At 36.1% G+C, this 26,659-nt stretch overlaps 1 protein-coding gene across 7 annotated transcripts in view; it reads left to right on the top strand.

The window, feature by feature from the left end:
- Positions 1 to 26,659, top strand: part of LPHN3 (latrophilin 3) — a 952,179-nt gene that overhangs the window by 789,201 nt on the left and 136,319 nt on the right. For all 7 annotated transcript variants that reach the window (XM_010841647.1, XM_010841644.1, XM_010841645.1 and 4 more), the window contains 2 exons: positions 17,731 to 17,914; positions 18,865 to 18,987. In XM_010841647.1, coding sequence (XP_010839949.1) covers positions 17,731 to 17,914; positions 18,865 to 18,987 — 307 coding nt within the window. The remainder of the gene's footprint in view (positions 1 to 17,730; positions 17,915 to 18,864; positions 18,988 to 26,659) is intronic.

Here is a 26,659-nt window from a genome sequence, read left to right as displayed (position 1 = left end):
ATATGCAGATGACACCACCCTTATGGCAGAAAGTGAAGAGGAACTAAAGAGCCTCTTGATGAAAGTGAAAGAGGAGAGTGAAAAAGTTGGCTTAAAGTTCAACATTCAGAAAACAAAGATCATGGCATCTGGTCCCATCACTTCATGGCAAATAGATGGGGAAACAGTGGAAACAGTGTCAGACTTTATTTTTTTGGGCTCCAAAATCACTGCAGATGGTGACTGCAGCCATGAAATTAAAAGACGCTTACTCCTTAGAAGGTAAGTTATGACCAACCTAGACAGCATATTAAAAAGCAGAGACATTACTTTGTCAACAAAGGTCCATCTGGCCAAGGCTATGGTTTTTCCAGTGGTCATGTATGGATGTGAGAGTTGGACTATAAAGAAAGCTGAGTGCCAAAGAATTGATGCTTTTGAACTGTGGTGTTGGAGAAGACTCTTGAGAGTCCCTTGGACTGTAAGGAGATCCAGGCAGTCCATCCTAAAGGAGATCAGTCCTGAGTGTTCATTGGAAGGACTGGTGTTGAAGCTGAAACTCCAATACTTTGGCCACCTGATGCGAAGAGCTGACTCATTGGAAAAGACCCTGATGCTGGGAGGGATTGGGGGCAGGAGGAGAAGGGGACGACAGAGGATGAGATGGTTGGATGGCATCACCAACTCAATGGACATGGGTTTGGGTGGACTCCGGGAGTTGGTGATGGACAGGAAGGCATGGTGTGCTGCAGTTCATGGGGTCATAAAGAGTTGGACACGACTGAGCAACTGAACTGAACTGAAGGGATTGTAAGGTGAAGTGTCTGGAAAAGAGAGGTGTTGGAATGACCCACACTGTTTTGCCTGAGCAACTGGAAGAATGAATTTGCCCGTTACTGAAATGGTCTATCTATGACCAATTTGGGAGGAACATGAAAAGAACCTCACTAAAAAGTATGTTAAGTTTCTTATCAGATATGCAATATTGATGGTAAATTTGCAGTTAGGTATATGAGCTTAAAATTTAGCTGAATATTCACGCTAGAAGTAATCATTTAGTAATGTTTCAGGAACCAGTCAATCCTAAAGGAAATCAATCCTGAATATTCATTAGAAGACTGATTCTGAAACCTAAGCTCCAGTACTTCAGCCACTTGAGGCGAAGGGCCAACTCATTAGATAAGACCCTGATTCTGGGAAAGACTGAAGCCAGGAGGAGAAGGGCATGACAGAGGATGGGATGGTTTGATGGTCTCTCTGATTCAATGAACATGAGTTTAAGCAAGCTCCAGGAGATAGTGAAGGGCAGGGAAGCCTGGCATGCTGCAGTCCTTGGGAAGGCAAAGAGTCGGACATGACTGAGCGACTGGAAAACAACAAAAACAAAAACAATGTGAGAGTGGCATTTTCAGTCAATGTTTCATTTCCTAGATGAGTTTATCAAGGAAATGAGTATAGAGAGGAAGGAATCTAGGGCTGAGACCCAGGACACTGTCATATGATGAGGTCTGGGAGAGGAAGAGTAACCAGCAGCAGAGAAGGAGGAGGACCTGAAGAGTATGGCATCCAGGAGTCAACTCAAGTTCTTATCTCACACAAAAGAAAAAGATGTCAGGTGCTGCTGAATCTGCTCAGAAACACAAATACAGCTTTTCAGTGATAAAAGTAATGTCAACATTTGATGAATTTTAAAAGATTCTAAAGCCCGGATACATAAACATTTCTACCTATTGCTCTTTTTTTTCTATCTCTTTAATACAGGCTTTCTGTGAACCTAAGTTGCTACTTGCACCTTTGACAAAGTGAAAATTGAATTATGCCAGTTTTACTTGTGTGCCTTTGGTGGATGAGACAAGAAAAGATTCTAACCTCCATTTATACTCCTAGGAAGAAATTAATGAGTATTTTCAAGTTCCTTGTTTGGTCACTTAATTGGCTGTGTGACAAAGAGCTCCGTGGTGCATGTCAAACAAGTTTTTGAGTCTTCTAATGATTTGTGCTTTGCTTGACTTGTGATACTATTCTTTGTGGCCTGTCAGGCTGGATATCCTTGTTAAAGTGGCTAGAATAAATTGGCTAGTGGTGTGCATACAACGTAGTATATTAACTATAGCAATGGGGAGTGCTTTTAGCAACTCTTTCAAGAGATTTCAGTGTTTGCCCATAAGCATCAAAGCCAACTCAAACTTTCATTTAATATAATTAAAAGGACATCTGAAAGTAGTTTGAATCACGCCAGGTTCTTGAGATTTGGTAACCCTTTGTTAAAACACTATGAACTTAATGTATTTCACAGCTTGATAAATCTGCACTTGATTTGTGTAAGAGAGAAAATATAAATCTGTACCCTGCATGTTTCTGGTGCTCTGAACCTATTGCTAAAAGACATTGAGATCAAAGAAAGTGACTTCCGTGTAAAAGTAGTTTTCTTTAGATAAAGAAGAGATATGAATTCTTTTTTATACATTGTAGTCATTAAATAAGGCAATTGTTGAATCAAAAGATAGTAAAACCATATGTAATATAAGCAGTGTAAATTATACAGGCTATTATTTAAGATCTTGGACAGGTCAGTTCATAAATCTAATGATTTGAAAACTTCCAAAGGATAGTGACAGATATTGATGATGGACTTTCTGCTTTGACGTGCAAAGAACATCATTTTGGGAATCTCTCAAAATCCTCGTGGCTAGTGTGTCAGATCAGGCAGAGATGGCTGCTTTACAAAGTTATTTCCAACTCTTCCGTTTTGCACATTTCCTATAAATCAACAAAATGTTCCTGTTTACATATATATATATATAGCTAGAATATATATGTGATTTATATATATGGAATATATATAAAATAAATATAGAATATATATATATGGTTTGTAAATGCTTCAGGAAGTAATTCTAATAAGGGTGGGAGAAAAAGGCCTTTTATTTCTATATAAAATACTTTCACCTAAAACAAAAGTATTTTCTCACTTTTTTCCACCAAATTTTATTCTCTCCTTTCTTGATTAAAGCCTGGATCATTATTTAATTGTAAAATTGTTTCTTTAAAGTCCATTCTAGTTCATCATTGCTCTCTGAACATGAGTTTACCTTCAAAGAAGTTTTAAATACATAGAACATAAATATATATTATTTCTATGCAAACATAAGAGAGTACACATCAATTTACCTTACCATGTGTCTTTAAAAGCCTTATGATCATATACCTAACCAGAAGGAAAAAAATACACTTAAAATAACATTAGAGATTTAAAATCCTACTTTCTGAGCCTATCATAAGCATTTCTGGTGCAGGTTAGACAAGAAATGAAAGCTTTAAGGTGTCATTTGCAGTAAAGTAGTTGCCTAATGACTTGGAACCAAACAAATGATTTTTTTATTCTACTACTAACAGAATTATAATTTTTATATTTTCACTTATCTCATGTATGAACTTTTTACAGCCAGTAGTCACAGAAACTTAACTATGGTAACTTAAACTAGGACTTTATTTTCATAAATAAAAAGGAAATACAGTTGAAGCAGTTCAAGATTAGTATGAACACTCCATTTCAGAGACCAAGGCTTCCTCTGTTTTTCTGCTATATTGTATTTAGCACCTGGGCTTATCTTCAAAATGACAAGATGCTTACTTAGCATCCAATCATCACTTCATGCTAATTTCTACACAGAGAGAAGGACAGTAAACTATTCATTTCTGTTACAACTTTCCAAAAATCTCACCCAACTACATTTAATCATTTCTCCTACTCCTAACTGTATCCCTTGGCTGTTTAGTTTACATAAGTAAATTCTTCTTTGATAGATACAGTTTTGCAGCTGGGCATAGTGTCCAATGATTCTGTGTCTAAAACAAGAGAATTATTGGGAAGTAGTGTTCTTAGATGAAATAAAAAAATTTTTTTTCATATTTGATGGTACATATTGATATATTCATCCAGTTTTGATATGGTATCTGCCAGAAAGTTATGATGATACAATACCAATGGTTACTTTTAAATCCTAAGTAGAGATTAAAATGTCCTTTTGATTGTTATATTCTGAAGGCAATCATTTTTGTTCAAAGGAAAAAAAAACAAGGTTATTTCAAATTATTTCCAGATGGCATTTCTTTCTTTATAAGTACTTTTCTGAATGGATAATATAGGTATATGTTACAAAATTCAAAAAGTGGAATAATAGATATGTCTCCTTCCCACTCAGGTCACATGGCTAACTCCAAGGCATGCCACTGATGTTGTGATGTATTTCAGTGGTGTCCCCTCGGAGTTGAATGGTACAAGCAGCCCTGCCTCTCTCCCTAGTAATTCATATCTCTTTCCTCAAAACAATTACTGTATCAACCTCTTAAATATCTTACCAAGGAAGACTAGTTTTGCTCACATCCATATTTTTATAATGTTTCTTTATAAATTTGTCATACAATTGCAAAACAGTGTTTGTTCTCCTCGCCTATGACTAGGACGTTGAGAGTAGCTGTGGCAAACTCATGTTATGTGGTAGCATTCCACCACTGAAAGAATGAACATATACTGATGATCAAAGGCAGTCTTGCATCACAGTTTATATCAATAAAACAAGTTTATCAGTAGGAAACCAGTTGAATAAAATGCTACACCAAATAGTTGAATACTCTCTAGCCACAGAAATGTTTTTAAAATGCAGATTGATCAAGACTTGATCCCACTCAAAGACTGTCTTTTTCCCTTAAAAAAAAAGTCCTGTTTTGGACTACAGTGTTTGAGAATTTGACTCCTCTTGCTGATCCACATCTTAGCTGGCCTCTTCCATAAACTTGGAGTCTACACTCCCAAATGACCTAAGGACTTGCATTTCATATTTCTGTGCCTTTGTAGTCACAGTGCCTTCTACTTGGATTCCTTCTCTACTTCTCCTTCCCTTCTTCTCAGTAGCATTCACTTATCTGACAACATTTAGTTGATGCATGAATAGGATTATTCCTGTTTCCTGAAGACCATTTAAATTGTACTTAGCACATGAAAAATGACCTCTAAATATTTACCATTTAATTTAGGCCTTCGTCTAATGTTTCCAATTGCTTGATGGTATTTGCACTGAAGAGTATGAAAGGCAAAAAGATATGACACCAAAAGATGAGCCTTCCAGGTCAGTAGGTGCTCAATATGCTACTGAGGAAGAACAGAGAAATAGCTCTGGAAAGAATGAAGAAGCTGCATTAAAACAGGAATGGATCCAGTTGTGGATGTGTCTGGTGGTGAAAGTAAAGTCTGATATTGTAAAAAAAATATTGTCCAGGATCTGGGATGTTAGGTCTATGAATCAAGGTGAATTGGACATGGTGAAGCAGATGATGAAAAGAGTGAACTTCAGCATTCTAGGAATCAGTGAACTGAAATGGATGGGAATGGGCAAATTTAATTTAGATGACCATTATATCTACTACTGTGGACAAGAATCCCTTAGAAGAATTGGAGTAGCCCTCGTAGTCAACAAAAGAGTCTGAAATGCAGTACTTGGGGGCAATCTGAAAAATGACGGAACGGCCTCTCTCCGTTTCCAAGGCAAACCATTTAACATCACAGCAATCCACATCTATGCCCCAACAACTAATACTAAAGAAACTGAAGTTGAGCAGTTCTGTGAAGATATACAAGACCGTCTAGAACTAACACCAAACAAAGATGTCCTTTTCATCATAGGGGATTGGAATGTAAAAGTAGGAAGTCAAGAGATACCTGTGTGACAGATAAGTTTGGCCTTGGAATACAAAATGAAGCAGGACAAAGGCTAACAGAGTTTTGTCAAGAGAGCACACTGGTCATAGCAAACATCCTCTTCTAACAACACAAGAGACAACTTTACACATGGACATCACCAGATGGTCAATACCCAAATCAGATTAATTATATTCTTTGCAGCTGAAAGGGGAGAGGTTCTATACAGTGAGCAAAAATAAGACCTGGAGCTGACTGTGGATCACATAATGAGCTCGTTTTTGCAAAATTCAGGCTTAAATTGAAGAACATAGGGAAAACCACTAGGCCATTCAGGTGTTTCCTTAATCAAATCCCTTATGATAGTTGAGTTGACTAATAGATTCAAGGGGCTAGATCTGGTAGAGAATGCCTGAAGAAGCTTCATCACATTATACAAAGGCAGTGACCAAAACCATCCCAAAGAAAGTTAAATGGAAGAAGACAAATTGCTTGTTTGAGCTGAGAAAATAAGAGAAGCTGAGAAAAGAGAAGCAAAAAGAGGAAAAGACATAACCAACTGAATGAAGAGTTTCAGAGAATAGCAAGGACAGATGTGAAAGCCTTTTTAATTGAACATTGCAAAGAAATCAGAGGAAATCAAAGAATAGGAAAGACAAGAGGTCTCTTAAAGAAAATTGAAGATACCAAAGAAACATGTCATGCAAAGACAGGCACAATAAAGGACAGAAATAGTAAGGACATAACAGAAGTTGAAGAGATTAAGAAGAGATGACAAGAATACACGGAAGAACTATACAAAAAAAGGTCTTAATGACCTGGATAACCACATGGTGTGGTTACTAACCTAGAGCCAGACACCCTGGAATGTGATGTCAAGTGTGCCTTATGAAGCATTACTATGAAAAAAGCTAGTGGAGGTGATGAAATTCCAGCTGAGCTATTTCAAATCCTAAAAGATGATCTGTAAAAGTGCTGGACTCCGTATGTCAGCAAATTTAGAAAAGTCAGCAGTGGCCACAGGACTGGAAAATGAATGTAATGATACAGAAGTTTTGAACATTCTTGGTTCATAGATAAAGCAAGTGGATTCCAGAAAGATATCTACTTCTGCTGCATTGACTACACTCAAAGCCTTTGATTGTGTGGATCACAACAAACTGTGGAAAATTCTTCACAAGAGATGGGAATGCCAGACCACTTTACCTGCCTCTTGAGAAACCTGTATGCAGGTCAAGAAGCAAGAGTTAGAACTCTACATGTAACAACAGACTGGTTCAAAGTTAAAAAAGTAACACATCAAAGCTGCATATTGTCACCCTGCTCATTTAACTTATATCCCGAATACATCACACGAAATGCCAGGTTGGATGAAGCACAAGCTGGAATCAAGATTGCTAGGAGAAATAGCAACAACCTTAGATATGAGGATAATACCACTCTAATGACTTAAAGCTAAGAAGAACTAAAGAGTCTCTTCATGTGGTAAAAGAGGAGAGTGAAAAACTAGCTTAAATTAAACATTCAAAAAAACTAAGATCATGACATCCAGTCCTATCACTCCACTTCATGGCAAATAGAAGGGAAACAAGTGCAAACAGTGACAGATTTTATTCTCTTGGGTTCTAGAATCACTGAAAATGGTGACTGCAGGCATGACATTAAAAGACGCTTGCTACTTGTAAGCAAAGCTACGACAAACCTAGTGTGTGCATGCTAATTGCTTCAATCACGTCTGACTCTTTGTAACTCTCTGGACTGTAGCCTTCCAGGCTCCTCTATCCATGGCATTCTCCAGGCAAGAATTCTGAAATGGGTTGCCATTTCCTCCTACAGGGGATCTTCCTGACTCAGGAATCAAACCCATGTCTCTTACATCTCCTGCACTGGCAGACATGTTCTTTACTACTAGCACCACCCAGAAAAATCCTAGACAAATCTAAACAGCATATTAAAAAGCAGAGACATCATGGTGCCAACAGAGGTCCATGTAGGCAAAGCTATGGTTTTTCTTGTAGTTACGTACAGATATGAGAGTTGGACCATAAAGAAGACTCAGTGCTGAAGAATTGACGCTTTCCAATTGTGGTGTGGAGAATACTCTTGAGAGTCTCTTGGACAGCAAGGGGATAAAACCAATACATCCTCAAGGACATCAACCCTGAATATTCATCAGAAGGGCTGATGCTGAAGCTGTAGCTCCAATACTCTGGCTACCTGATTAGAGGAGCCGACTCATTGGAAAAGACTCTGATGCTGGGAAAGACTGAGGGCAGGAGGAGATCGGAGCTACAGAGGATGAGATGGTTGCATGACATCTCTGACTCAGTGGAAATGAGTTTGAGCAAGCTCCGAGAGATAGTGAAGGGCGGGGACGTCTGTTGTGTGGCAGTCCATGGATTCACAAAGAGTTGGACACTTCTTAGCTACTGAACAACAACAGCAACAACATTTCCACCACAGTAGAAATTCTCAAAACACTTCTCTACATCACTGTCACCAGCCCCTCTCCTTTTACTGTCTCTTAATTTCACCTCATCAGACTTTGCCCTCACTACCTTACTGCAGCTGTACTAGTTGAGGTCATTAATGATTTCATGCTGATGAACTCAGTAGTCAGATGTCAATTAACTGTACTTAACCAGTCAGAAGACACAGTTGATTTCTTTGTCTTCCTTAATACACTATCCTGAAGAAAACCCATTCTCTTGATTTTCCTTCTCGATGCTTCTTTGCAGTCTCCTTTCTTCACTCCTTTTCTTCTAAATCCATGGGTTTGGGTGCCTCTTAGCTCAGTCGGCTCTTGTTTGCTCTTTGTTCTGACACTCCTATGTGATCTAGTTGATTTAAGTGGCACCTATGTGCCTAAGACTCACAGATGTTATCTACAGCACAGACCACTTTCGTGAACTCCAAAATTAGTTTGAAGGTAACTTTTCAAATCTTCACTTTTTTTTAAATAGGCATCAAATTCATAACTAAATTCCCAGTCTTCACCTGAAAACTAGTTTCATGTGCAGTGTTCACCTACTCAATTGATTTGGTTCACCCCCGCCACCTCCTGTTTTCTAAATAAAGCTCCAAACATGGGCCTCTCTAAGATTTTGAAATATGCAAAGCATATTTCCACTTGTTGAATTGCATTCTGTTTATTCACCCTTTTGGAATACCTCCTCCAAATATCTACATGGATAACTCTCTCAGCAACTTTGTCTTTTTAAAATCATTACATTTTCAAGGAGGCCCACTTGGACCATCCTAAGTAAAATCAAAAGCCACCCTGTCCCCAACCCTACCCCTAACTCTGAATCCCCCATCATGTATATTTTCCTTTTATTTTACATGATAAATAGATAGATGATTGGTAGGAAGACCTGATTTACCCCTTGTCTGTTTGGTTAATGTTGTATTTAAGCTTGAAATTCTCATGGAGCCGTTCTAATACAAAGCTTGTACTTCATGTTTCTACTATTATAATGCTTGTCATGCTGTATTTTACTTGTTTATTTCCCTGGCTTCACTCTATTGTTATCACTTTGAAGGAAGGAAGAATAACTATCTCTCTTTGCAGTATCTCAGTTAAAGGCACTTAATTAATATTTGTTGAATGAATGTTGAGTAAGTAAAAAGTTAATGGCAACCCACTCTAGTATTCTTTCCTGGAGAATCTCCATGGGCGGAGAAGCCTGGTGGGCTACATCCATAGGGTTACAAAGAGTTGGACGTGACTGAAGGGACTTAGCACAAGTTCTCTAACACAACATAGATTTGACAGCATTCAATCTTTTAATTTTATATAAGATTTAAAAATAATACAGTCAGTTACAGTTTGTTAAATATATTTTTAAATAAAAAGTTTCTTGAAGAGGCAGAGTCTTTTGTAAAATTTCTGTTTTATCTTGTTCTACTATTAAAGGTTCTTATTACTATATTCAAGTCAGTTGTATTATACAGTCATTTTTATTAAGACTTGAAAATGCCAACATTTCTCTGTTATATAAAAGGGAGTTCAGAGATTAGTGGTTTTTATATGCTTAGTAATATTAAATAACAGTGATTATTAAAAAAATCTTAGGTTTATTGATCAGATGTGTAAATATCAGTCACTCAGCTTGACTTCTAGTAAAAAAACTTTAAGTTTAAAACTGTTTTGAAGACTTCTAACATTTGCCCTTTAAAATTTTGATTTGAATCAATGTCTAAACATAGATTGGAGTACAATGTGCCCTATTCAGGAATGATGTTAAACTTTTGCTCTATTTTATTTTATTCTCAAATGACAAACTTATTACAAAGTCAAAAATGAAGAGTTAAGGTTTTTAAAAATTTTAATTATAAATCAATGTAAATTATATATATATATATATATAATATATATATATATAGAGAGAGTCAGAGAGTCAGAAAGCAAGAAATTGGAGCATAGAAGATCTGAATACTTATTTTTCTTTCTCTACATAGCCTGAGATTTATACGTGACATATATTAAACATGGAGAAGGAAATGGCAACCCACTCCAGTATTCTAGCTTGGAAAATCCCATGGGCAGAGGAGCCTGGCAGGCTACAGTCCATAGGTCACAAGAGTAGGACACGACTTAGCACTATCTTTCTTTCTTTCTATTAAACATAAATATATATATATATATAATATAGTAAGAGAAACAATGTTCAGCATGATTACTGTATATATTGATAAAAAATATTGTGTTCATGAGAACACAGGAAAAAGATAAAGATGTGGAGATAAAAAATAAAATTTCACTTTTCAAAAGGATGTCAGCAACTTAATTTAAATTTATCCACTAAGGGGAGATAATTGCTCTTAACATTCTAATGGGCTGCCTAATGATTATATACATATATATGAATATATGCTTCAACACAAAAGAAAAAAAATGAAAATTCATTAAAAAATAATGAATGACCTCAAGAACTTAAGATCTAAGTTTATAAATACTTTATGTAAATATACTTAATGGCTGTAGATTTTCTACACAATACAGCCCAAACTGCTATCATACTGAAAATCTTCTAAGATCTGAATTATACTCACCATTTCTCTCACTTTACTCTTTTTACACTTTTTTTTAATCTATCTTTTCTTACATCATGCATTCTTCTCACCCCAAGCACAAACCATTTCTTGCCTCAATACCTTCGTTTTTGTCTTTTTTAATCCTTAACTTGCTTATTATGTTCTTCAGCCTCAAATTTCCTTCTTAGGTAAAAAAAGCTTATTTATCTTTTAGTGTCTGATTCAAAACCAAACACCTCTAGGATCTTTTATCCTTCTCAGCAAGAATTCAGTACACTCTGTCCCATGCTATATGTTTACCTTCTGCTTTGGAGTGTAGGCAAATTGAGAACAGATTTTCTTATTTTTCCTAACCTCACCCAGCAGTGATTTCCCTAGTTCTTTGCATATCATACATATTTAATAAAATATGAGTTGCATTGAAAGTTAAAATGAATTACCCTTCATTCTCTGCAACTCATTCTGCCTTCCTTCCAAACCATGCTGATATCTGGTCATTCAGAAGACTTCTTGGGTGACATAGCAAAAAGTTACAGGAGTAAATAAAGATGTTTTCAGTTTCCCTATTGTATTAATGATTTGATAGTAAAAGTAGGATATTTTTGTTTAATGAGCCTTTATAGAATACTAAAATGTCTCAAAACACTAAAATTTACCCTGGAAAAATGAAAATGAACGTGATATGTCCCCTGAGGACATCAGAATCTAGTGAGAAAGCCAGACCCACATATGAATAATTCTATTAAAGGTGAATAAGTACTAAAAATGGGAGCCCATTTTGACATCGAGTCTCTGATGATAATGATTTGGATAATACTGGCTTAGTTAATAGATCTTTTCATTTGTACTTAATCTTTGCTCTTATAAAATCAGAGATTTTTTTTTTTTCCCTACTGATATGAAAAGGGAGAAAACTCACTTTCATGTGAATCTTCACCAGATGGCAATAATTCAGCAAAGAGTTATTGAACACTTACTGTGTGCCGGGCAGTTTTGGGCACTTACAAATGACACAATCACTACCTTCATGAAGTTTACCTTTTTCTGAGTGAGTGATCTACCAGTGAAATAGTTTTTTTAGGTAAATAAATATCTGACACACCTTAGATAATGATACCTGTTACAAAGAAGACAAAACAGATAATGGATTTAAGTGGGTGACTCTCCTTAGATATGCTGCTAAAGGAAGACCTATATGAGCAGCTGATACCTGAGCTAAAACCTGAATGAGATCATGGTTAAAAAGCTTGTCTTCAAAAAAACTACTATGATGGTATAGTTGTATATCCTTTCAAAGGCATTCATTCTGTTTGGATCTTTATTTTAATGGTTTTCAAGCAGAGAAGAAGGGTAACTAAGTTTCCCAGGTGATTTGGTTACCTAGTTACCTAGTTTAAGATTTAGAATTTACCTTGGTAAGAAATGCCATTGATATATTTCTCACCATGGACCCTTTTATGTATTCTTGCTAAGGAATTCTAGACTATTTCACAAGGACATTCTTCTAGAAAAATGATGAAAATTGATATTGGAAGATATACAGCTATTTTTCACCAAAATTTCACAGTAGTTAACAACAAATAAAAACACTGTCCCTTTTGAAATATATGAAGTGTGATTAAACAGTTTAAAACACCTTTTAACAAACATGCTATAGTTAAATGCTCAGTGTAAAATTAGTCAAATGAATTTGCTTAAGATCTGAATTTAATGATGAGGGGTCAGATAATATTGTGCAATGCCAATATATGTCAGGAAAGATATGGGATGTCCATAATTCTGGTATGAATCTAACTGACTTTTCACACTTTCTAATTTATGTTTGATTTTTAGGAAGGCAAAAGTGACTTTAGAGTCTAGTCTGTAAACTGTTTAATAAGAAAAGTAGTATCTTATATAGTATGCCCCTAACCACACTCAAATTGAAATATGATGCATCTTATTTTCTTATGCAGTTCACACTTTGTTAATTGGTTAGAAAACATCAAATTGCCCAAAGGCACACTGAAATGTGTGGTGAAACCAGATTATAAATTCCCAGGTCCATCTTCTATTCAGTTTCTTGTGTTTTGAAAATATAGTGGGGTGAATTAACATTTAGTTTCTGGCAAAGATATTTTAATTAAATTAACATCCCCAAATTTTAGATTATTTCAGTCTATAATGTCAAAACCGTTAGGTATTTTTGTTTTCCCTTTTCAACCTTTTGTGGTTAGAATATATTTTAAGATTTATCCGGAATTAGTCTTATTTATTATAACTTTAGAATATAAATCTTAGGTCAATAAAAAAAAAATGATAGCAGATGAGAAATTGATGAGAGCCATTGATCAATGTCCCATTACCTCACTTTAATCAAATGCATTGTGTATTTCCTGTTCAACTTTGGTTCTAAACTGTAGTTAAGTTCATTTCTTTGGAACCAAATAAAATGAAAAAGCAACTTGTATTTTAAAGAAATGTTTTTGAGGTAGTGAAAGCAACACAATAACTAGTTTGACCAGAAAACCCCCCAAAATGAAAGCTTTATTACCAAATGTCATCATTTGTGTGTAAAATATATAAATGTATGAATATATATAGGGAAAATGAAATATAGATGTTATTTTGCTGTTGAATATTGTGACTGTTTATTTGGTCTTCATGAAACTAGTAACAGGGACATGTTGAAAGGTTGTTGTTGAATCACGTGAATACACCAGGATTCTTGGCCCCCGGAGGAGAAGAATTCAATCCGGGGCCAGAGACGAGGCTTGATCGCTCAGAGCTTTTGTGCAATAAAGTTTTATTAAAGTATAAAGGAGATAGAGAAAGCTTCTGACATAGGCATCAGAAGGGGGCAGAAAGAGTACCCCCCTGCTAGTCTTCAGCTGGATGTTATATAGTCACTAGCAGTCTGTTAATGAAAGAAAGGAATGTCTTAAAATTCAGAATGGCACCAGGCCCCTCACCCGTAAGATGCATTTTGGGATAATCTTGGCACCAAATGGTTTATCCTGGGCCATAAAATGATTAACTTCAATCTTGAAGAAGGGCAGACCACCATACAAATAGTTTCATTTACATAGATTAGGGGAACAATATCTGAGTATAACATACTGGTTTGTCAAGTAGGTTCTGGGCCAAGAGGCGGAACCGACTTGGAGACAGAGTTTGGGGTAAAGGCATAGTACATTAGCATAGCTTAAGACAAACATTTCCGTAAGAAAAAGGCATTGGTTATCTCTAGGCGAAACCAAGTGTCATTATGGCAACACAGTATTTTAAGAGAAACCTCCCTTTAAATTTGTATAGAGAAGGAAAAAATATTGTTTTAAGAGAGATAAAAATGTCTGACACTTGCAGGCTATTTCCTCCATTTGGAGACCCCTGGCCTTCCTGCCTGTTACCCTCTCAATGTCAACAACCTTTGGAAAGCTTACACAAATTGTATTAATTATAAAGCTATTAAATTGACTTAATTATGCTATCTCACTAGCAGAAAACAGATAAGTTAGTTCAAGCCTCTAGAATACATATTATGAATTTTTTAAAAAATCATGTATCTATTTTTTACAGTTAGTCTTTGTTGCTATGTGTGGGTGTTCTCTAGTTGCGGTGAGTGGGGGCTGGTCTTCTTTGCAGAGCATGGGCATCTCATTGTGGTGGATTCCCCTATTTTGGAGCACAGGCTCTAGGGCACACAGGCTTCAGTAGTTGTGGCACACGGGCTCAATAGCTGAAGCTTGTGGGCTCTAGATAGCACAGGCTCAGTAGTTGTGCATGGGCTTAATTGCTCCATGGCATGTGGAATCTTCCTCTACCAGGGATCAAACCCTTGTCCTGTCCAATGGTAGGTGGATTCTTACCCACTGTACCACCAGGGAATATTATGAACTATCAAATACACATGTTCTTCCCATTCCTCCATAGTAGTTAAGTTGTGTATCAGTTCTGCTTATGAGATTGGGTTGTAGAAGAGGCATTCCTTCCAGATCTCACTTCAGTGTGAATATTTTGCAATTATCAGGGATGACTTGTGCTTTATTCAGTGAATACCTCTCTCCTTCCCACACTGAACTTTGATATCAAATTAAAATACAGATAGGATTGCACCTAAACACTTGTTATGAGCCAGGAGACCTTATGAAATGATTTCATTATCATCTCTAATTTACAGAAGAGTACAAAAAAGTTAAAAAACTTGCCCAATAGCACACAACTAGTAAGGTGGCAAAGTACAATTGCAGACTCAGCAGATCTGGTTCCAAATCCCACACTGATTTTAGCATCTGAGAATTCTGTCTCAATTCATGTGTTGACATTTCCTATTATATACTTAGGCAATCATAATAGGTGCTATTTTAAAAATAAATAAATACTAGGTTTGTGTCTTAACCCACCCAGATTTTAGGACCTGTCATTTCTGCAATAAACTTGGAAATCATTTAGGCTTTAATAGAAAACTTCTATTAAACCTTACCTCAGGGAACATTTTGGGAAGATAAAGCAATGTTTCTGTTCTGCCCTCTATAGATTTTATTTTTTTTTAATTTAACAATGCAAAAGGAAAAGAAGCAACTATAGTCAACTCTGAGATGTTCTAGATAGGAAACTGTTTACAAATGGGGTGCTTTAGCTAAAATACTGAGTCTTTAAACTGACAGTAAATACATCAGACACACTCCTTATTATCTTAGTTTTGCAATTGAAAATGTATAAGGTGCAATATTTTTTCATTATATATTTTGAGCATATTTTAACAACTGCTTTGTGGGACAAAAATATTGCACCTTATACATTTTCAGTTGCAAAACTAAGATAATAAGGAGTGTGTCTGATGTATTTACTGTCAGTTTAAAGACTCAGTATTTTAGCTAAAGCACCCCATTTGTAAACAGTTTCCTATTTAGAACATCTCAGAGTTGACTATAGTTGCTTCTTTTCCTTTGGAATTTTTAAATTAAAAAAAAATAAAATCTATAGAGGGCAGAACAGAAACATTGCTTTATCTTCCCAAAATGTTCCCTGAGGTAAGGTTTAATCAATGTAAGGTGCTTCACTAATGTTAAAATGGTTGGTCCATAAAGAACTGGCATAGGTTTTGTCACATATGGAGCTTTCAGAGCATTTCTAATGAATTAAGAAGATCAGTGAATCCCAGAAAGAATACTTCCTTGCACTCAAGAGGTCAATGTCCTCTGTTTGGCTTCAGAGAATACATAAACTTTTTTGTTGTTTGATTTCTATCCGGCACCTCCTTTTTTTGGCATGTCCTGTTGGCATCACCCCATAGAGAACTTCCTGGAAAGCAGATCAGATTGCTGTGATCCAGAAATGCTTTTGTCTGGTTTCTAGGTCATGTTTTAAACACAGAACAAATGACAGAGCTAAGCATACTATGTGGAAATACTCAGTCATTAAACTCATGAGGGACTTTTTTTTTTTTTTTTTAACAATGCAAAGTACTCAACTTGCAAGTAGAACTATTTTATGTACAAAGCCAGTGATGTAGATTTTTAGCCAGAACTTGGAAAAGCTGGGAAAAATATCAAGAAAAACTTTTATCAAAAGGCAGATTAGTTTTTGAAGTTGGTGTTAATTGGCAGCAAGGTGTTTCATTATGAAGCTGAATTTTTAACAGTTGTTACTTGGTTACTATGAAAACACCAGCCAGAAGAAAACACTGCAGCTTAAGGGGTATTCCCCCAGTCTCTGCCACTCCCTCTCCCAATGTGTCAATACTGTGAGTCCTGTTTTAGAACACCAATGTACTGCCTGGAAAGTGCCTGTGTTTGCTGTTTATTCAACTTATTTCCGGATTAGATGCATATTTCATAATCAACAGGTTCAAGGAAGATCACTTTCAAACTGCCAGTGGTGTATTTTTCTGTTGTGCAATTCTCTATGTTTGAGTGAAATCTTAAGACCTTAATGGAAAATTGTCTTTTCTTGCAACCCAGAGTATTGAGCTAACCATGGGAAATATATAAATTGTAACTAGAAAGACAGTTCTTTTGGATGAAGCAGAGAGAACCTTGGTACTTTATCTCTATGTGTGAGTGTTCTTACTGCTGATTTTTTTTTTTTTTTTTTAAGGAAAAATGCTCAAAGGCCATAGGTAGCAAGCTCCAAGTGCTTACTCTCCTTCCTAGTAGTAAACAGCACAAATGTTTCTCTTCCAAAGCCCTGGGAGTATGTATGCTTTGATATTTTTCCCATAGTGACATTTTACTAGCTGGCTAAGAAAAAAATTGGTTTGCTTAGTGAGTTCTTTGGAGAAGGCAATGGCACCCCACTCCAGTACTCTTGCCTGGAGAATCCCAGGGACAGAGGAGCCTGGTGGGCTGAAGTCTATAGGGTTGCTAAGAGTTGGACACGACTGAGCAACTTCACTTTCACTTTTCACTTTCATGCATTGGAGAAGGAAATGGCAACCCACTCCAGTGTTCTTGCCTGAAGAATCCCAGGGACAGAGGAGCCTGGTGGGCTGCTGTCTATGGGGTTGCTCAGAGTCGGACACGATTGAAGCAACTTAGCAGCAGCAGCAGCAGCAGAGAGTTCTTAACCTATACATAACAAATTCTTGTATTGTCCTGTCTTTAGTCATTCTTTTGATTTCTATTATGTTCAGCATCTAGTTTTATGGTGATGTATAGAGGAAATAATTTTTGTGGTGATGTGATGGAAGTGTTAATTTGAATTACTTGCCAACAGTTTCCCAGCCAAATAATTTAATTATGTGATTATAGTCTTATTGAAGCCTTTGCTATTGATTTTAAGAAAGAAGCATAGCTCTATTTGTTGTCCTTCAGAACAAAAAGCAGGTTTTCCTGTTGTCTTGCAAAGTCTCAGCTAGGATTTTACAGCACAAAATAATGAATGCTTCCACTGCAGCATGTCACAGGGGAGGCTGGGACAATACTGAACTCATGCACACCAGTGATTCTTACTTGCTGGGCAGCATGTATGCCTGGATTTCTGACAGCCCTGTGGGTTCACTAGAGACCTCTGTCATTCTGTTCATCTTCTTGTAGGCAATGGTCGAGACAGTTAACAACCTCCTCCAGCCACAAGCCTTGAATGCCTGGAGAGACCTGACTACAAGTGATCAACTGCGTGCAGCCACCATGTTGCTTGACACTGTGGAGGAAAGTGCCTTTGTGCTGGCCGATAACCTTTTGAAGACTGACATTGTCAGGGAGAACACAGACAATATTCGTAAGTGGCTTTTGTTATACAGAAGGGCCAGAGAAGGACAAGAAAGAACTATCATCTTGTTCAGCAGAAGAGGGAAAAGAAAAAAGTATCATCTATGGTGGACCACATATTATGAGTGGTACTTTATTTCAGGGGAGATAAGTTATTGTTTTTTCTATACTTAGGAGGGTATCACTTGTTGTTAGCTTAGGAGTGTCCTCATAATCACACATGTGTATTTCCAAGGACATTTCAATACTGACTATATTAGCCTCACCTGAGATCAAGGACAGTGAGACCTCCCCCCCTTTTTTTTTCTTCAATTTTTATGTATGAAACTGATGTATGCATATACGTTTCTATCTATGGAGGGTAGTATTTTAAATTTTACCCTACGGGTCACTTCAGTTATAATAAGAATCTCTCTGAATTATAAACTATAAAGAAGGTAGTAATTTAAGTTAAAGTGTTAAAAATAATTTTTGATAATTGTGTTGCTAGCTCATAAAAAGTATAAATCTAATTAGTGTGTTTAAGGATGTAGCTGACAGTTTTATTTCAGAAGACTTGATAAAATTATTTCAAAGTTATTAGGTTTAAAGATAAATCAATATTGATATAATAGTAGAGTGCCAGATTATAAAAAGATTTCACTTAATTCATAAAATAAAGACAACATTTTGAAAGTAAACTGATAGTCAATGACAAATTGTATTTGAGCTTTAATTTTAAATTCTAGGCTTTATAATTGATAGTCTTACCTATCTGATTTTTAATAATTTTATTTGCTTTATTTTGAAAAAAATTGAAATACTAAAAAAAAAAGAATTTCTATAAACACTGAACTACTATGAAGTAGAGCAGATGAAGATTAGTTCTAGTGTTTTGATTTCAGAAATGTTTCAGTAATTAGATTATCTTAACTTTGGCATGTTTCTCAATGAGTACTGACATTTTTTTACCATTAATAGAATTGGAAGTTGCAAGGCTGAGCACAGAAGGAAACTTAGAGGACCTGAAATTTCCAGAAAACACCGGTCATGGAAGCACTATCCAGCTTTCTGCAAATACTCTAAAACAAAATGGCCGAAATGGTAAGTTAGAATGTGTCTATTAAGTTTGATGGAATTGAACTTGTCATTAATTCATTGAGTCTTAGGTTGGAATTTTAGAGGGACTTGAACTTGTCATTAATTCATTGAGTTTTAGGTTGGAATTTTAGATCTGCTATCTAAAATCTTTTCTCTCCTCTCACTCCACTGATCTCTTTCTTCTCCTCTTTTTTAGCTTCTGCACTAACAATATTTTAATGATATTTGCTCTACAAAATTCCCAGTTATATTTGGAAATTGTTGTTACCTTTCAGATGTAGAAAAATATCAGAAACTTGAATGTGAGGAAAATTGATAGACAACAAAATCCAGAAGTTCTGACTTTTTCCTTTGGAAGGAGTAACACCCACCAACTTGACAGATTTTGCTTCTAACATTTCTAGTGGAAATTTTATTTATAATTTAAAAATTATAAATACATCATTTGCTATAAACTGCATGGACTTTGAGGGCATTATGCTAAGTGAAATAAGTCAGATAGAGAAACACAAGTATCTCATTTACATATGGAATCTTAAGAAAAAACAAACTAGCTAACTGATAAAGAAAACAGACTACTGGTGACTAGAAGTGAAGGGTGAGGGTAAGCAAAATAAGGGTAAAATGTAAAAACTTCTATTTATGAAATAAATAAGTCATGAGGATGGTGACTATCATTAATGATGCTAGATTACCTGTTTTGAAAATTGATAAAACAATAGATTTTAAAACTTCTCTCAAGAAAAAGAAAATTAACTCTCTATGGTGATGAATGCTAACTAGACTTATTGTGGTGTCATTTCATAATATATACAAATATCAAGTCACCATGTTGTACACCTTAAACTAACATAATGTTATATGCCAATTATATCTCAATTTAAAAAAGAAATCAAGACTGGACTGTCTAGATCACAGAGAGCATGCTAAAAACGGAGAGGAGCTGGAGCAGCTGAGGCAGGAAGGAATTGGACTAGGGAGCATGTGATAGGTCTGTGAAATCATTTTATTTCTTCCTAAGTGTAAGCTGGGATGAAGAACTCTCTGTCAACACATGTATACCTGTGGCGGATTCATTTGGATATTTGGCAAAACTAATACAATTATGTAAAGTTTAAAAATAAAATAAAATTTAAAAAAAAAAAGTAAAAGATAAAAAAAAAAAAAAAAAAAAAAAAAAAAAAGAACTCTCTGTCAGTAGGATAAACTGATGTGGGCCAAGAGCCAAAGAAGGGAAACCATTAGGAAGAATCAGGAATCTGATTTCGCTCTACAGAAAATCTTAGCACTGCCTCAATATTCACACTTAGTAACAAAATAAATACAATTTTAAGTTAGGGCTGATAAAATTTCCAATACTAAAGAATTTTGTTCTGCTGGCAACAAACATAATCTGTTTTTCTTGATATTATTTTAGTCTCTTCTTTTTCAAAACAATTTACCTTGTAATATGAAACATCAGCTCTGAGCTGGTTGTACAACATGAAGTCATCTTCCTATCACATAGCAGGTTAAAAGATATCACCTCCTTATTTAAAAATGTTAATATTAGTGAGGCTTGAGACATACTGTCTATGAGATTATTTTTTTAATATTTATTTAATTTTAATTATACTCAGTTACTATAATCTAGTACTAAATTGATCTGTATCTATTGGTTCCATTGTCCAAAAGCATCTGTTTACATTTTCTGAATGCTTTGCAAAGGAAAAGCATAAAAACATCATCAAAAATAAGTTAATAAGGATCTCCATGAGAACAAGAAGCTTTCCCAATATGTTCTGTGCCTGGCACATGGATGCAATCACTAAGGGTTTATCAAATAAATGTATGGATTTTCATATATAAAGCCAATGAAGATTGAAATATGTCTACATTAGTCATATAGACATATAGTTTACATAGTTATATACTTTTGAACTCATTTTATTTGCTAAATTAATGTGTGCATGTGTATGTGTGTGTTTTAGGCCACATTTAAGCATGAATTCTGGAGTGGAGATTTTGTAACAATTATATATGTTAAATTGCACTGGTAAAGCAAGGTGGGATGACAGTCTGATGCCATTCCACAAGGGGAAATTGGTATGAATTATCACCAGTTATAAGCCAATTAAAATAGCCGTTGTTTCTGTCAATGAGAAAAATACATAGCCATTCCTAAAGTTTAGCCCGCCAAAAATTAACATTTTTATGTTAAATATAGAGGAAAAGAACTAAAATTAAATGCTATGTTGTAACAGTCAAAAAGTATTTAGTACATTATTGTTTGTATTAGAAAGTATAAGAATGCCCCTTGCCATTATGTGGCTCGGATAATAATCTCTTTACTGGATTAGAAATCTTATAGTATTACTGAGACAGCTAGATAATCAGGTCCAGAAAACATACAAGATCAAGGACGCCGACAGAAGCCTGTGTCATCACAAAGAAACAGTGCTGTGAGACGTCACTGCTGCCACAAGGGAAGGGGCTGCTGCTGCTGCTCCACCTCCTACTTCCTTGAGTCACTAATTCCCCATCTGAAATCTGAGGCTAGTGCATCTGACTGGACACGTTGAACGTATGTGCCCTGAGCAACCTCTTTGAAAGGCAAGCTGGGAAAGCAAATATATGTCCCTTTTGTGTCTGTAAGTATCTAAGAGTAGGGCATTTCCCAAACGTGGGAGTGCAATTTAGATATTGGACAGCCCCCTCCTTCCTCAAAAAATGTATTAATTTTTATCTTTATTCCCACTTCACTTTACAATTCAGGGATTTCCATGTCAGTTACTACAGTGGTCAGGACAGTGCCTGTCTCTTGGGGAACCAAAATGGATTTATACTGGAAGGAAGACATAGGGCTTTAAGAAAGGAAATTATGTAAAATTTAAGAGAAACATACTAAAAAGTTAATTTTACAGGGGATTTATATGTAAGAGATTGTCATAAGAGAAAAAATAAGGTAGAAGGACATAAGAAGATGTCATCTTGAATATGATAGTTGAGGTTTAAGACAGGTAAGGAATTTTTAAAATTCATTGAAATAGTTAATTTACACTGTTATATTTACAATATAAATATCCATTGTTTTCCATTATGGTGTATCGCAGGATATTAAATATGCTGCACTCTATAGTAGGGCATTGTTGTTTAATCATTCTCTACATAATTTGTATCTGCTAATCTCAAACTCCCAATCCTTACCTCTCCCAGACTCCCTCCCCTTCAGTAACCACAGGTAAAGATTTTGAATATTTTATTTTGTTTTAATTGAAATTGAGAAATAATTGGAATATAATAATGTACTTAAGTGTTTGATCTCCTTGCTTGATCTGATCTGACAGCAAACAGATCAAACAAGTCAGTCCTAAAGGAAATCAACCCTGAATACTCATTGGAAGGACTGATGCTGAAGCTGAAGCTCCAATACTTTGGCCACCTGATGCAAAGAGCTGACTCATTGAAAAAGACCCTGATGCTGGGAAAGACTGAAGGCAGAAGGAAAAGAGTGGAGCAGAAGATGAGATGGTTGGATAGCATCACAGATGCAATGAACACGAACATGGGCAAGTTCCAGGAGATGGTGAGGGACAGGGAAGCCTGGTGTGCTGCAATCTGTGGAGTCACAAAGAGTCGGACATGACTTGGCGACTGAACAACAGGATCTTAAGTATTTAGCTTGATGAATTTGACAGTTATACATTCCTCTGTTACATCACATGAAATAAGATGAGTGATGTTTTTAAAGTGCTGCACTCAATATGGCAGCAAATTTGGAAAACTCAGCAGTCACAGGACTGGAAAATTTCAGTTTCATTCCAGTCCCAAAGAAGGGCAATGTCAAAGAATGTTCAAATTTTTGTACAGTTGTGTTCATTTCACATTCCAGTAGGTTATGCTTCAAGCTAGGCTTCAGCGGTGTGTGAACTGAGAACTTCCAGATGTAAAAGCTGGGTTTAGAAAAGGCAGAGGACACAGAGATCTTATTGCTAGCATTTACTGATCATAAAGAAAGCAAGGGGATTCCAGCAAAGCATCTACTTCTACTTCATTGACTCAACTAAAGCCTTTAACTTATATAACATATAAATTATATATAACTTTATAAGTTATAACTTTAACTTATATAACATATAAGTTATATAAGCATATAACAACAAACTGTTGGAAAATTCTTAAAGAGATAGTAATACCAGACCACCTTACCTGTCACCTGAGTAATTTATGTGCAGTTAAAGAGGTTCATGACATTGTACAGGAGACAGGGATCAAGACCATGCCCAAGAAAAAGAAATGTAAAAAAGCAAAATGGCTATGTGAGGAGGGCCTCACATGTAGCTAAGAAAATAAGAGAAATGAAAAGCAAAGGAGAAAAGGAAAGATATACCCATTTGAATGTAGAGTTCCAAAGAATAGCAAGGAGAGATAAGAAAGCCTTCCTCAGGGATTAATGCAAATAAATAGAGGAAAACAACAGAATGGGAAAGACTAGAGATCTCTTCAAGAAAAGTAGAGATGCCAAGGAAATATTTCATGCAAAGATGGGCTCAATAAAGGACAGAAATGATATGGACCTAACAGAAGCAGAAGATATTAAGAAGAGGTGGCAAGAATACACAGAAGAACTATACAAAAAAGATCATCACAACCCAGATAATCATGATGATGTGATCACTCACCTAGAGCCAGTCATCCTGGAATGTGAAGTTAAGTAGGCCTTAGGAAACATCAGTACGAAAAAAGCTGGTGGAGGTGATGGAATTCCAGTTGAGCTATATAAAATCTTAAAAGATGATGCTGTGAAAGTGCTGCACTCAATATGCCAGCAAATTTGGAAAACTCAGCAGTGGCCACAGGACTGGAAAAGGCCACTTTTCATTCCAATCCCAAAGAAAGGCAATGCCAAAGAATGCTCAAACTACCTCTCAATTGCACTCATTCACACACTGGTAAAGTAATACTCAAAATTCTCCAAGCCAGGCTTCAGCAATATGTGAACCGTGAACTTCCTGATGTTCAAGCTGGTTATAGAAAAGGCAGAGGAACCAGAGATCAAATTGCCAACATCCGCTGGATCATGGAAAAAGCAAGAGAGTTCCAGAAAAGCATCTATTTCTGCTTTATTGACTATGCCAAAGCCTTTGACTGTGTGGATCACAGCAAACTGGAAAATTCTGAAAGAGATGGGAATACCAGACCACCTGACCTGCCTCTTGAGAAATCTGTATGCAGGTCAGAAAGCAGCAGTTAGAACTGGACATAGGATAACAGACTGGTTCTAAATCAGGAAAGGAATACATCAGGCTATATATTGTCACCCTGCTTATTTAACTTATATGCAAAGTACATCATGAGAAATGCTGAGCTGAATGAAACCCAAGCTGGAATCAAAATTTCCAGGAGAAATATCAATAACCTCAGATATGCAGATGACACTACCCTTATGGCAGAAAGTGAAGAAGAACTAAAGAGCCTCATGATGAAAGTGAAAGAGGAGAGTGAAAAAGTTGGCTTAAATCTCACCATCAGAAAAGTAAGATCATGGCATCTGGTCCCATCACTTCATGGCAAATAGATGGGGAAACAGTGGCAGACTTTATTTTTGGGGTTCCAAAATCACTGCAGATGGTAACTGCAGCTATGAAATTAAAAGATGCTTACTCCTTGGAAGAAAAGTTATGACCAACCTAGACAGCATATTAAAAAACAGAGACATTACTTTGTCAACAAAGGTCCATCTAGTCAAAGCTATGGTGTTTCCAGTAGTCATGTATGGATGTGAGAGCTGGACTATAAAGAAATCTGAGGGCCACAGAATTGATACTTTTGAACTGTGGTGTTGAACACTCTTGAGAGTCCCTTGGACTGCAAGGAGATCCAACCAGTCCATCCTAAAGGAAATCAGTCCTGAATGTTCATTGAAACGACTGATGTTGAAGCTGAAACTCCAATAATTTGGCCACCTAAAGTAAAGAACTGACTCGTTTGAAAAGATCCTGATGCTGGGAAAGATTGAATGCTGGAAGAAGGGCACGACAGAGAATGAAATGGTTGGATCACATCACTGACTCAAAGGACATGAGTTTGGGTAAACTCCAGGAATTTGTGATGGACAGGGAGGCCTGGTGTGCTGCAGTCTATGGAGTCACAAAGAGCTGGACCTGACTGAGTGACTGAACTGAATTGAACTAAAAGTAGCAACAGTTAGAACTGGACATGGAACAACATATTGGTTCAGAATTGGGAAAGGAGTACAAGAAGCCTGTATATTGTTTCTCTGCTTATTTAACTTCTGTGTAGAATATATCATGCGAAATATTTGACTAGATGAATTATAATCTGGAATTAAGATTGCCAGGAGAAATATCAACAACCTCAGATATGCAGATAATACCACTCTAATGGCAGAAATTGAGGAGGACCTAAAGAATCTCTTGATGAGGGTGAAAGAGGAGAATGAAAAAGCTAGTTTGAAACTCAACAAAAAACTAAGATCATGGCATGTGGTCCCATCACTTCATGGCAAATAGAAGGAGAAACTGTAAACAGTGATAGACTTTAATTTCTTTTGCTCCAAAATCACTGTAGATAGTGACACCAGCCATGAAATTAAAAGGTGCTTATTCCTTGGAAGGCAAGCTATGACAAAGCTAGACATCAGAGACATCACTTTGCAGATGAAAGTCCATACAGTCAAAGCTATGTTTTTTCTAGTAATCATGTACAGATATGAGAGTTGGACTATAAAAAAAGGCTAAATGCCAAAGAATTGACATTTTTGAATCACGGTGCTGGAGAAGTCCCTTGGACTGCAAAAAGATCAAACCAGTCAATCCTAAAGGAAATCAACCCCGAATATGCATTTAAAGGACTGATGCTGAGCGCTAATACTTTGGCCAACTGATAAGAAGAGCTGACTCACTAGAAAAGACCCTGATTCTGGAAAAGACTGAATTCAAAAGGAGAAGGGGTGCCAGAGGAAGAGGCGGTTAGAGAGCATCACCAACTCAATGGACATGGATTTGAGCAGACTTCAGGAGATAGTGAAGGACATGGAACCTGGCATGCTGTAGTCCATGGGATTGCAAAAAGTCGGACATGACTTATCAACTGAACAACAACCCAGAAAATGTCCTGATGTCTCTTTCTGGTTTTCTCACCCCATCTCCCGACCTGATGAACTGCTTTATTCTCATTAATATTTCTAATTACAAATTTTATCTGTTCTTAGACTGGAATAATAAAGTGTGTACTCTTTCCATCTGTATTCTTTAACTCTGTATAATATTTTGTGGATTCAGTCATGATGCTCCATCTATCATTTGTTTGTTCTTTATTGATGTATAGTAATTCTGTTATTTTAATAAGCCATAATTTGTTTATTCTCCTATTGACATACTTTGAGTTGTTTCTATTTTTGGACTTTTGTGAATAAGGTAGCTATAAACATGCTTATACAACCTTTTCTTTCTTTGTGTATATATGTTTCCATGTATCTAGCAAGGGTAGATATATGTTTAACTTTATAAGAAATTGCCAAATATTTTTCCAAATAGTTGAACTCCCACCAATAGTATGCAGAGGTTCATTTGTTCCACACTTTTACCAACATTAGTGTGGCTAGTCTTTTGTAGTGTGAGTTGTGGAGATTCTAGTGGGTATTGCTATCTCAATATTATTTTGATTTTTACTT

Source organism: Bison bison, unplaced genomic scaffold (genome assembly GCF_000754665.1).
Source record: "Bison bison bison isolate TAMUID 2011002044 unplaced genomic scaffold, Bison_UMD1.0 scf7180017864165, whole genome shotgun sequence".
Lineage (NCBI taxonomy): Eukaryota > Metazoa > Chordata > Mammalia > Artiodactyla > Bovidae > Bison > Bison bison.
Note: the sequence above shows the minus strand (reverse complement) of the source record. Positions and strands in the feature narration are given on the sequence as shown.